At 37.4% G+C, this 14,294-nt stretch overlaps 1 protein-coding gene across 1 annotated transcript; it reads left to right on the top strand.

Moving 5' to 3' along the window:
• The first annotated feature begins 2,503 nt into the window (after positions 1–2,503).
• Positions 2,504–10,916, top strand: LOC133522454 (ecdysone oxidase-like). Its single transcript, XM_061857814.1, has 3 exons — positions 2,504–2,669; positions 7,475–7,596; positions 8,446–10,916. Exons 1-3 carry the CDS (start codon positions 2,549–2,551, stop codon positions 9,967–9,969), a joined length of 1,767 nt encoding a protein of 588 aa, XP_061713798.1. The 5' UTR covers positions 2,504–2,548; the 3' UTR covers positions 9,970–10,916.
• Positions 10,917–14,294: the final 3,378 nt, after the last annotated feature.

Genomic DNA, 14,294 nt, shown 5'->3' with positions numbered 1-14,294 from the left:
AGGGCTACCGGGGACCCAGCCGATTGAGTTCCATTAATAACTACTCGCTGAGTTCTATTCGAAAGGTACGATGAGACAAGGTCAAGGGCACTAGCTTTTATCCCATAGTGACTTAATTTTTTCTTTAAATTTTCGTGATCAACGCAATCAAATGCCTTCGACAGATCACAGAAAATTCCAATAGCATCTTGAGCTTTTTCCCAAGCGTCAAAGATGTGTTTTAGAAGTACCACACCGGCGTCAGTAGTTGATCGACCTCTGGTAAAACCAAATTGATTGCTATCAAGCAGTTTATTTCTGTTGAAATGTGACGATAGTTGATTTAGAATAAGTTTCTCGAACACTTTGCTTAATGCCGGTAGTATTGAAATAGGTCTAAAGTTTGTGGAGTCGGTTCTTGTTCCTGATTTAAACAACGGGATAATTTTGCTATGTTTCATAATATCTGGAAAAATTCCAGCATCAATGCATCTGTTGAAAATCTCAGCTAAGTATGGTGCAATCGGTTCAATAATGGAATGTAATACTTTGACTGACAGACCCCATAGGTCTTCTGTTTGTTTTATAAGCTGGAACCAAAGAGAATTGAGATTGAGTATAGAGGCGTATTCTCAAAGTAAATATTGTAGGCAACTCAATTTACTGCCATCTTTCGACACAGGACTAAATCGCTTAGAATGACACGGCTATTTGACCCATGTTCTTTCACTGATATGTGTTAAATATCAAACGGTGTCGCCATCTACTCGAGTATAGGCCAAAAATATATCGCCATCTATTCGAGCATAAAGTTTCTTGATTTTTCGAGACACTTTTTTTCTTACACTTTATTTATCTTACACGGAGTTATATTTTTGGTCGTTCTGTATCTTTGTTAGAACTATATAAACTTAAAAAAAAATTCACCACGTAGTTTTAAAATGAGAAAGAATCTCCGTTTGTATGGCCAGTTACGGCCGCGCTTGCTGCGGACTCTTAATATACTACTTATCATATCTCTTAACAACTTAGGTAATGGAGTTTGTTTTGTTGTAGAAAGTTCATGACATGGCGTGTTTTTATTTTATAGACATGACTTTCACCGTGTTAGCGATTGATTTGTGACAAAAACCAAAAATCGCCATAAATCGACACTACTTGTACAAAATGGTCACCCACGTATTTTAAGTCGAAAAAACTTCCCCCCCCCCCCCCCCCCCCCAAGGCGGCGCGAGTCGCGATGGAGCATCATCATCAAAACGGAGTGAAACATGTCGAGCGATTTTCGACTTAAAATAAGAGAGTGATCCGTATTAATATGTTTGTGCGTCACGTAAATTTTGTTCAGAATCAAATTTTACAATCATTAAATCATTGGTCAAACTAAGTTGGTACCCGGTGGTGGTTCGTATAGGTAGATATATTATTTTACAGTACATATGGTGCTACTTTACCGCACTAATGCGAAAATCAGCACATTAGGTACGTTACTGTGTCGAACATTTAAAGGTACTGTAAAACGTTGTACGATACATGTGCGAATAGGTAGTTCGCAACTCGTGTCGATTTAAAACACTCCCTTCGGTCGTGTTTTAATTTATCGCCACTCGTTTTGAATTTCCTATTTTTCGCACTTGTATCGTAATGTGCTATTATTTCTTAGGAAAACTTACAGCTAGAGTAACAAAATTGGTTACGAAATAGAAACAGTAAGCAAATTACAAGTTTCCACAGGTAGACACTGCGTAAAGTACCTACATGACGTGCGAAATTACAAAATTAATAATACGTTCGTGTGATCCATGATGACGCGCCGATTTGTCAAATCTAACCTTAACTTACATTACAACACGAGTCAAGGTACACGTCTTCGTGAGTGACACGATCTATAAGTAGTGAATATCAGCTGTGATCACGTGTTGATGACGATAAAGTCGTGGCTTCGAAACGGGTCGAAGAGATCTTCAACTCAGTGCTTGTAGTCAGCTAATGGTGTGCTAACAGAATTCTTCATTTAATTGTTACAAATAACAAGTTGTGTGCATTTGTATCCGGCTTAGTCTTAGTGGAAAAACAAGTGGTAATTACTAAGTAAATTCAATATTTATACATTTAGTTTTTGTTGTACTTATATATTTCATTAATAACAAAAATACAATGATATGATTTATAGTTAGAAGGTAGTCAGCTATAAATAAGTTAAGTTCTCCCCAGAGTAGTGCTAGAGTAGCTAAGAACCTAGGCTATGGAAGGTGGAGGTAAGGAATTAAATCTCCATGTACCAAAAAGTCTCATTAAAAAACCTTAAAAAGGTGGCGCTACTGCACTTCACTCCGTTAATAACGCCTAGGTTCTTAGCTACTCTAGCGCTACTCTGGAGAGATTTGGAACTATTATTTATAGGTGACAGCTGGACACTTTAGCAACAGTTCTACCATAAGAGATTTCACTCCTTTTAAATCCACACTCCATAACCTAGGCGTTATTGACGGAGTGAAGTGCGCTCTGTATGATTTGATTTTTTTTTTCAAGTAACACACACATACAATTAAATTATTGTGGTGAAGCGATGTCGGCGTGCGGCGACGGCGGCGGCGGCGTAGGTTCGGCGGTGGCGGCGGCGTTGCAGTTCTTCGCGGCGTCGCAGTGTCTGGTGCGGGAGCCGTGGCTACCGGACGCTGCTGTTCACAGTGAGTACAGTTCCTATAGTAGGTAACACATAGGGCCTTCCCATTCTAGCGTCTCCCGAGCTGGCATCTAGTCAACTCTATGGCTGCTGCTCGACGCAACGTTGGCGCAACTGCGCAGCGACGCCATTTTTCATAGCGATGACTAGACGCCGACGCTCGGGAGACGCTAGTGTTGGATTGGGTTGCCCTTAGGTTGCTTGGAAGGCTATATCTTATTATAAGGCCACATCTTGAAATCGGACCACATTCTACTATCGCTACTCAACATTTGATTCGACACTACAACTTAAACTTGTGGTTGCCTTGCTTGGTTCAAGGAATAATAGATTGTTATCGAGGTAAATAGTCCGAGATTGAAATGGTGCCTCACCCAAGATAAAACTCTATTTTTCATTTAGAATACGATTAATGTAAAATACATGTAAGTAGATTTAAAAAAAGCGGCCAAGTGCGAGTCGGACTCGCGCATGAAGGGTTCCGTACCATTTAAGACGTATTAAAAAAAAATCTACTTGCTAGATCTTGTTCAACATTTTACCACTTTGGACACACATTTTACCACTTTGGAACTGTCTCTCGCGCAAACTATTCAGTTTAGAAAAAAATGATGTTAGGAACCTAAATATCATTTTTGAAGACCTATCCATAGATACCCCACACGTATGGGTTTGATGAAAAAAATTTTTTTTAATTTATTGACGTATTAAAAAAAAACTATTCACTAGATCTCGTTCAACCCAATTTTCGGTGGAAGTTTGCATGGTAATGTATATCATATATTTTTTTTAGACTTTTCATTCTGTTATTTTAGAAGTTACAGGGGGGGGGGACACACATTTTTTCACTTTGGAAGTGTCTCTCGCGCAAACTATTCAGTTTAGAAAAAAATTATATAAGAAACCTAAATATCATTTTTGAAGACCTATCCATAGATACCCCACACGTATGGGTTTGATGAAAAAAATTTTTTTTTTAAATTTTTATGACGTATTAAAAAAAAAAACTACTTACTAGATCTCGTTCGAACCAATTTTCGGTGGAAGTTTGCATGGCAATGTATATCATATATTTTTTTTAGATTTTTCATTCTGTTATTTTAGAAGTTACAGGGGGGGGGGACACACTTTTTACCACTTTGGAAGTGTCTCTCGCGCAAACTTTTCAGTTTAGAAAAAAATGATATTAGAAACCTCAATATCATTTTTAAAGACCTATCCATAGATACCCCACACGTATGAGTTTGATGAAAAAATATTTTTTGAGTTTCAGTTCTAAGTATGGGGAACCCCCAAAATTTATTGTTTTTTTTCTATTTTTGTGTGAACATCATAATGCGGTTCATAGAATACATCTACTTACCAAGTTTGAACAGTATAGCTTTTATAGTTTCGGAAAAAAGTGGCTGTGACAGAATCGGACAGACAGACGGACATGACGAATCTATAAGGGTTCCGTTTTTTGCCATTTGGCTACGGAACCCTAAAAATGTGTATAAACTTTTACGAGTATAGTAGCTCTTAAGGGTACTTTCAATTAACAATTTAGGTAAAAGTATCGTTATTTATGGAATGGAGATTTATATATCAGAATGGAAATTGTACAACAAATCCATTTAATATCAAATTTTAAATTCTTATCGTAATATAAAAGAAAATAACGTACTGCGAAAATAAAAATGCTTTAGTGCAGAAACGTATCACATTCTGCACACTTTTGAGAACAACAACGAGCATGCTTTTCAGAGATATATTATCTCTCTCTGAAATATATATACAGGGTGATTTTTGGGTCGTGATCCAGAACCACTTTTTCTGAATCTATAAATGATTTACATTATCATACGGTAGTATTGATTGAAAGATAATTAGTTAGATTTTATTATTTTTCAAGTAAAATTAATCTTATACGAAGTACCCGGGTATGTCCTTAAACTACGTCCACAAGAGAGGTATGGGCATTGTGAATGTCATCTCGCTCTTTGTGGTAGGGCACAGCACAGCGGATGTCATTCCAGATCTAGAGCAGAGCCCAACTGGGGAAGTACCTCCACCTTACAGAAAATCGCAGCCAAATAACACTAGACCCTACTCATAGTGTTGTGTTCCTGCCGGTGAGTAAGGTTGCCAGAGCTCAACGAGGGTGGGAGGGGGTTAAGGTCGGCAACGCGCATGTAACTCCTCTGGAGTTGCAGGCGTACATAGGCTACGGATACTGCTTACCATCAGGCAGGCCGTATGCTTGTTTGCCACCGACGTAGTATATAAAAAAAAAGTAATCATGGTCACCCTATGACCTTTGACATTTGCTGTATGGAAAGCGACAAGACGTCACATTGAGTAGGGTGACCAAAATGTATGCAAACATGTTTTTAGGGTTCCGTAGCCAAATGGCAAAAAACGGAACCCTTATAGATTCGTCATGTCCGTCTGTCTGTCCGATTCTGTCACAGCCACTTTTTTCCGAAACTATAAAAGCTATACTGTTCAAACTTGGTAAGTAGATGTATTCTATGAACCGCATTATGATGTTCACACAAAAATAGAAAAAAAACAATAAATTTTGGGGTTCCCCATACTTAGAACTGAAACTCAAAAAATATTTTTTCATCAAACTCATACGTGTGGGGTATCTATGGATAGGTCTTTAAAAATGATATTGAGGTTTCTAATATCATTTTTTTCTAAACTGAAAAGTTTGCGCGAGAGACACTTCCAAAGTGGTAAAAAGTGTGTCCCCCCCCCCGTAACTTCTAAAATAACAGAATGAAAAATCTAAAAAAAAAATATATGATATACATTGCCATGCAAACTTCCACCGAAAATTGGTTCGAACGAGATCTAGTAAGTAGTTTTTTTTTTAATACGTCATAAAAATTTAAAAAAAAAATTTTTTTCATCAAACCCATACGTGTGGGATATCTATGGATAGGTCTTCAAAAATGATATTTAGGTTTCTAATATCATTTTTTTCTAAACTGAATAGTTTGCGCGAGAGACACTTCCAAAGTGAAAAAATGTGTGTCCCCCCCCTGTAACTTCTAAAATAACAGAATGAAAAATCTAAAAAAAATATATGATATACATTGCCATGCAAACTTCCACCGAAAATTGGTTCGAACGAGATCTAGTAAGTAGTTTTTTTTTTAATACGTCATAAAAATTAAAAAAAAAATTTTTTTTCATCAAACCCATACGTGTGGGGTATCTATGGATAGGTCTTCAAAAATGATATTTAGGTTTCTTATATAATTTTTTTCTAAACTGAATAGTTTGCGCGAGAGACACTTCCAAAGTGAAAAAATGTGTGTCCCCCCCCCCTGTAACTTCTAAAATAACAGAATGAAAAATCTAAAAAAAATATATGATATACATTACCATGCAAACTTCCACCGAAAATTGGTTTGAACGAGATCTAGTGAATAGTTTTTTTTTAATACGTCAATAAATTAAAAAAAATTTTTTCATCAAACCCATACGTGTGGGGTATCTATGGATAGGTCTTCAAAAATGATATTTAGGTTCCTAACATCATTTTTTTCTAAACTGAATAGTTTGCGCGAGAGACAGTTCCAAAGTGGTAAAATGTGTGTCCAAAGTGGTAAAATGTTGAACAAGATCTAGCAAGTAGATTTTTTTTTAATACGTCTTAAATGGTACGGAACCCTTCATGCGCGAGTCCGACTCGCACTTGGCCGCTTTTTTTCTACTTGTCATCTGAAATATAATCATAATAATTGGTGATAATAAATAATGATCAACATCATTAGACTCATCTTTGAATTCTGTGTGATGTCTTGTTCTCTTGCTCCACGACCCCGAAATCACCCTGTATATAGCGATATTTCTACTCCATCTGCCTAATAACTATTAATTGCTCTGTGCTCACACTGAACGCATGTAATGAGTCAACAGACGTTATCGCCATACCGGTTATTATTACCGGTTATGTACTTTTGACACTATCATTAAGGTCATTAACTCACTATCTTGCACTTAGAGCCGAACTAAGTTAGCTCTGCAGTTACTCAGACTTTGGACAAGAATGTGGTAGTGTCATATATATCAAATTCCTATGGAAACATATAATGGCACTTCCACATTTTGTCGCGTCATAGTGGGTGCAGAGCATAGATGGACGGACTAACTTAGGTGAAGAGTTAAGAGTGAAAATAAAATTCTATACCAAAAAATTCCTAACCTTTTTAAAAGTTCCTAACTGAATAACAAAAAGTATGGTTAATATTTATTAAACTGCGTATTTTTTTTCTATAATGTTAATATCCAGAGAGAAAAATAAAAATAACAAAAAAAATGTATTGCCACAACTACAAAAAAAAAATTGCACGTGAGATAAAACTAAATACACTTAATTGCACAAAATACATTACACAAAACCTTCACAAAAAAATTAACTACATCGATATATTAGATAAAAATGCGGATCAATGCGGTCAAAATAGGGATTACGTTTGTATAGATAAGCGGTCACGTGACTTCGTCCCCTTTCGTCTCAACAATTTCTTTGTTCCAACTTTTTCACAACTGCCTACGATTTTACTTGTTAAAGATACATCATGGACGTCGTATGGCATACAATTGTGATAACAGAAAAGCCTCTCAAAGTCCACATACCTACATGATCATCATCATAGTCCTCTAACTAATTATGATATTTTAAATATCGTCCGTAAAAGTGCGACACTTACGTAGGTAACTCCTTAGGCCAATACGTAAGCGACAGCCACAACCTATGTGGCAGTCATATTTTAAACGATAAGTTGTAAGGAATTTACCGGTATATTTCAGACAGTTCCTCATGGGACTTCATCGTGGTCGGCGGTGGGACGGCGGGCGCGGCGCTGGCGGCGCGGCTGCCTGGCACCGTGCTGCTGCTCGAGGCTGGAGGGGATCCACCGCAGGAGAGCATAGTTAGTATTACTTCAGGGCTTCGTATCTTGATCTCTGTTTATATATCCTGCCGATCCTGGATGATCCCTTATGATTATTCATAGTAGTCAGTAGAGGGACGCCGGGCGCGTTGCTGGCAGCGCGGCTGCCTGGCTCCGTACTGCTATTGCAGCTACTGCTGAAGTTGGTGAGGATCTACCGCAGAAGAGAATGGTTAGTATTACTTCAGGCTTTCAGGTCCAGAGTCCTGTTTAAATCCAGATGGTTCCTCATGGGATTTCACCATGGTCGGCGGGCGCAGATGCCTGGCACCGTGCTGCTATTTGAGGCTGGAGGGGATCCACCACAGGAGAGCATAGTTAGTATTACTTTAGGCCTTCAAATCCTGGACCTAAACTCTGTTGATATATCCTGCCTATTTTGGATGATTCCTTAAGTATGACAATTCATCGTAGTCGGCGGATGGGTGGCAGGTAGGAGCATAGTTAGTATTACATTACTACTTCTGGTCCGCAGGCTAGAGGGTTCACGCGCTAATTCCGGCCTTCGGGTCGTAGTTTTGATGGTATATGTTTTGGTAATGTATATGACATATTTTGATGTGTGATTATTAAAAGCCGACAACTGGCAGGAAGTGGCACAGGATCGGGACAGGTGGCATTCTCTCGTTATGGAGGCCAAGACCCTCTTTGGATCACTGCGCCACGATAGTTAGTTAGTTTGATTATTAAAATACGCTTTTTGAATCATTGTTTGTCGGCCTGTTAGCCAGTTGTACGTCGTTTGCTCTCTAAAAGAATGGATGAACATTACACCGGTGCTTTCCAAGTTTTTTTCGCAGCACTTAATTAAATTCTTTACTCCCACAGATACCAGGATTCCGCCACCACCTCAAAGGCAGTGAATACGACTGGAACTTCACTTCCGTGGACGATGCCCAGTCAAGCCAGGCGCTTGTTAACGGGCAGCAACTCCAACCCCGAGGCAAGATGCTGGGCGGCAGCGGATCTATCAACGACATGGTCTACGCCAGAGGCTTCCCTGCGGACTACGAAGAATGGGCTGCCCTCGTAGGAGAAGAATGGAACTGGACTAACGTCCTAAAATACTTCAAGAAGACTGAACATCTAACTGACGAAAGGATCATTAACGACCCTGAATTAATGAAGTATCATGGAAGGAATGGAGATATAGAAATCACTGGCTTGAATGAGTCCACGTATACGACTAAAAAGTTTCTGGAAGCATTTGAAGAGTTGGGTTTTCCAATGGTAAAGGATATGACCTATCCAGATTTGATAGGAGCTGGAAGATTCTCACACACCATCAGAGACGGTCAAAGAGACAGTTCTTTAACAGCGATGCTAAATAAACAATCATGGAATGAGAATTTAAAAGTGGTCAAAAATGCATTGGTGACCAAGATTTTGATTGAAAATGATAAAGCTTACGGAGTAGAAGCACTTATAAGTGGAGATAGCTTCACCTTTTTAGTTGACAAAGAGGTTATAATTTCTGCAGGGACTTTTAATACAGCCAAGCTATTGATGCTATCTGGTTTAGGGCCGAAGGAGCATTTGAGAGAGATGGGGATTGAGGTTATAAAAGACTTGCCAGTGGGCGATAATCTCCACGATCACGTGATGGTGCTGACGTACCTGGCAGCTGACAATGGAACATGTTTCGAGGCAGAGTCTCAAATGGAATTGATAAGGTATCTGTACGATCGAACGGGCTCTTACTCAAGAACCGACAGCATGGGCGCGTATATAACAAACAAGGACGGGACAGTACCGGAATTTGCGATTTACCCGTCTTGTACCTCAGTAGGACAGAATTTTTATCAAAACTGTTTAAATATACTCGGGTTTCAACACAAAATTTGCACTCAACTCCAATCAGAGCTGGAAAGCAGTGAGCTATTAGGATTAGCTGTTGTTCTTTTGAAGCCGAAATCTCGTGGTAAAGTGAGGTTAAAATCCCCAGATCCATTAGAAGCTCCGTTGATATATTCCGCCACTTTTAGCGACATTGCTGACTTAGATGGTTTTCCTAGCGCATTGGAGACAGCGTGGTCGATAGCAAACACTTCTTATTTTAGAGCAATGAACGCTCGGGTAGTCGAGTTAGATATTGACTATTGTAACAATATAGGAACAGAAGATCTCAAGTGTAAAGCTCAAGCGATGGCGACGTCTGCATGGCACGCCGTTGGAACCGCTGCGATGGGGACTGTGTTGGATAGAAAACTGAAGGTGAGAGGGGTGAAGGGGTTGAGGGTGGCTGATGCTAGTGTGATGCCGAAGGTGGTCAGAGGAAATACTAATGCTCCAGTTATTATGATTGCGGAAAAGGCGGCTGACTTCATCAAAGAAGAGTATTTTGGATTTTAATTAAGGTCTGAAGACAATTTAATTTTATAATTTTTGACATCGTTTAGTTTAACCTTATTTCGTGTTTTACCTTAACCAGTTAGGGCCACTTGCGCGTGCCAGGATTAGCCAACGAAATCGGAGTTAACCGTTTAAAGCTACAGTTACCCATACTGTTCAATCCTGTATAACCAGTTAACTTCAAGTTAGTGTCTAACCCTGTAACTGGAACGTGCAAGTGGCCCTTATGGTCTTAAGGGTCTCCAGTCCTCAGTAAGCTCGGTTCTCCATACAAACGTATTTACACTCTCATTTTAAAACGACTAGCTAGATTGCTCTGAATCTTTGTACTTACAATAGGAATTTTATGTAATTTTCGGTGGAAGTTTGCATGGTAATGTATATCATATATTTTTTTTAGTTTTATCGTTCTGTTATTTTAGAAGTTACAGGCGGGGGGGACATTTTACCACTTTGAAAGTGTCTCTCGCGCAAACTATTCAGTTTAGAAAAAAATGATATTAGAAACTTCAATATCATTTTTGAAGACCTATCCATACCCCACACGTATGGGTTTGATGAAAAATATTTTTTATATGACGTATAAAAAAAAACTACTTACTAGATCTCGTTCAAACCAATTTTCGGTGGAAGTTTGCATGGTAATGTATAACATAAACAGTGAATTAAAAAAAAATACAGCGAATTAAAAAAATTCATACAAAACTTGTTTATTGCTCTATTCCGTTAGTTTTATAAACTGGAGCTATATAAACTAATTACAGGACTAGATATACCTCGTGTCATTGTATGTGCAAAGTTTCATTACAATACAACACGTAGTTTTAAAATGAGAACGAAACTCCGTTTGTAAAAAATTTGTTTTTGTTTTGTTTTTGTTTTGTATTTTGTGAAATTCGGCCGAACTTCCCGAGGACTCTTAAGAATTTCAAACGCTAAAACTTGTAAGTACCCAATTTCAGTATTACATATAATTTATCGTATTTTCATGATTTATAGTTGGCTTTAGAGAGCCATGTACTGTCAAGGAATTTAATTTCAGTACCATTTCGTACCTTGGTCACGTGACAACAGTATGAGGACCCTAGCGACTTTCATGTTGATTGTCACACTGACAAGGTACAAAATGGTATGGAATATGGAGTGTGGAACTAAGAGGAGTGACATCTCTTATGGTAGAACTGTTGCAAAAGTGTCTAGCTGTTAGCTATAAATAATAGTTCCAAATCTCTCCAGAGTAGCGCTAGAGTAGCTAAGAACCTAGGCGTTATTGACGGAGCGAAGTGCGCTATGATTTGATTTTTTTGTTCAAGTATTCTAGGTATTGTAGCGCCACCTATTTATGGTTTTTTGATGACACTTCCGTAGTATGGAAATTAAATTCCTTGACTGTACAGTCAGCATCAAAAGTAGCGGATCAAATAACGTTTCATAAGTATCTACCATTCTGTAACAGCTTAACAAAAAGTGATGTCTCTAATATAGAACAACTAAGACTGTAAAAGATATACTTTTGAGCGCGAATTTTAGAAATTTATCTATATTTGGAAAAGTTATCCGGAATATCAGATACTTTTGGCGCGTTGTTTCATCCGCTACTTTTGATGCTGACTGTACCTATTCAGTACAAAACCATGGTTGTGATTTGAATAGTAGGTTAGTTTAGTAGTTTATTGAATTTTATAGATAAACAATTACATTCATATTGAAAGACGGATTGCAAATACAACGTGTCCGTCTCTCTGGACATTGACCGAGATCCCGAGTAGAGTTCCTTCTCAGGAACGTTCTAATATGGTAAACTATTTGATTAGATAAACATTACAAAAAAAAGTAAGTGAAATTAATTCTAATAAATCACTTATAAATAGGAACATAGTGTATTAGTCGTTCGCAATGACGATAAGATTAAAGTGACACTAATGACATGACATACTCTTTAATCACCGTGTATCTACACACAGGCTGTTCCGAAGTATTCAATCGTAAATCAGTAATTTCTCCGTTAATACTGTGTCGTTTGGAATGAGACTGTACATAGGTTAGAAATACCCTAATCGACACGTCCTTTTCTATGTCCAGAGGGTAGAGACACGTTGCATAATCATTAATAAAACGGTATGTAGTACTGAAAGAAATTGTGACATTGCTATGAAAAACTTAATATTTAATTGTATATATCGAATATGTAATGAAAATGTCCGTCCGTGACATGTTAAAAATAAGTAGGTACCTACCCGTATACGTATTCGTAACTATATTATTATTTTGTCTATTTTATAGACACTTAATATGTATGACATGCCAATGTCTGTCATAAATTGAATTTGTTTAAATATTTACTGTATTGGCTTCAAATTTAATATTTAATAAGAGTTCCTATTAAAATAAGTAAATGATACTTATATAAACCGTCTTAATAAACATACAATCTCGTTTAGTTTATTGTTTTACAGTACATATGGTGCTACTTTATCGCACTAGTGCGAAAATTCACATATTACGTTACTATGTCGAACATTTAAAGGGCAATATGTACTGTACAACGTTATACGATACATGTGCGAATAGGTAATTCGCAACTCGTGTCGATTTAAAACACTCCCTTTAGTCGTATTTTAATTTATCACCACTCGTTTCGAATTTCCTATTTTTCGCACTTGTATGGTAATGTACTCATATATCAAATATCAAATATCAAACATTTATTCAGCAAATAGGCCACAGGGGCACTTTTACATGTCCATTTTTACAAACAATAAATTTAAAAAAAAAAACAATTACAAATATCGAATCTATGAAATAATAAATACTTTATTAGAGATGTATACTGTCTCTAAATGTCAAATTACACAAAAAAAAAACTATGATAAAAAAATAAAACCATAAAATACTAAAATTCTTTAGAGATGTATAAGTCTCTAAGTGTCAGAGATAAAATATAAAAATATATATTAAATTATCCTTAGAGATGTAGAGGGTCGCCAAGGCTTGAATTCTTATATAAATAATTAAAAGACAAATAAATTAAAACAGACAAGAACCGAATGAAGTGTCTCACGTTAATGTCACTCAAAAGTAAAGTTACATACTTTAACATAACCTGTACCCCGTGTAAGCTTAAACAGACCGGTCTCCACAAACAGCACCCGTTCACGAGTATGACGTGTATCTCAGCCATCGCCTCCCTCAACCTTCATTCGGGAAAGTGGCGACCCGATCAACGACGCCACCGTAAGTAAAGACTTTTAAGCGAGCATGACATGTTCAAGCTGCCGGGTTGTATTAATATAAATATAATAAAAAAAATTGTGAGATACAACATTTGTGCTTGTAAGTTGCATTAAAGACGGCATAGCGCCACATAAACGCGACTACATATCATTCATAAGGAGTGCCTACCTATAAAACTAAATTATAAATTTAAATTGACTTAGAGATGTACAGGTCTCTAAGTGTCCAAATCATTAAAATAGGTATTAAAATAAAATGAAATTTAAAATAAAATAAAATTTAAAATAAAATAAAATCTTAGAGGTGTATAAGGTCTCTAAGTGTCCAAAACTAAAATAATACAATCAAACGAGAACATGATGTTCTCTTGTGTCAGTTCTACTGGACGCTAGTATGGTTATTTCACAGGAAGAAAACGAAAACACTATTACTGACATTTTTATCATACTATCAAGATCAAGCTACTGGCTTAAAGGCATCCTTATCATCTATGAAATCATTCACAGCATAATACGCCTTACTTAACAAAGAGCTCTTAACGTGTGACTTAAATTTGTTAAGAGGCAAATTCACTATATCAGTGGGAACTTTGTTATAAAAACGTGTACAGTTCCCGACGAAAGACGTACTAACCTTACGGAGGCGGTGGGCGGGCACAGCAAGTTTATGCTTGTTTCTAGTGTTATAGTTATGGATATCACTGTTAAGCTTGAATTCGTTAATGTTTTTCCGAACATACATAATATTCTCAAGTATGTATTGAGATGCAACGGTAAGAATGCTTGCATCTTTAAATTTCTCTCTTAGGGATACTCGAGCGCCCAGTCCATAGATGGAACGTACAGCTCGCTTTTGCAGTACAAATATTGTCTGAATGTCTGCCGCTTTTCCCCACAACAGAATTCCATACGACATAACACTATGGAAGTAACTAAAGTAAACCAGCCTGGCCGTCTCTACGTTTGTTAGCTGTCTGATTCTCCTCACTGCATAGGCTGCTGAACTAAGTTTGCCGGCTAAAGTGGCTATATGTGCATGCCATTGCAGTTTTGAGTCTAAACTAGTAGTACTATTAATCTCATAATGGCATA

Source organism: Cydia pomonella, chromosome 10 (genome assembly GCF_033807575.1).
Source record: "Cydia pomonella isolate Wapato2018A chromosome 10, ilCydPomo1, whole genome shotgun sequence".
Lineage (NCBI taxonomy): Eukaryota > Metazoa > Arthropoda > Insecta > Lepidoptera > Tortricidae > Cydia > Cydia pomonella.
Note: the sequence above shows the minus strand (reverse complement) of the source record. Positions and strands in the feature narration are given on the sequence as shown.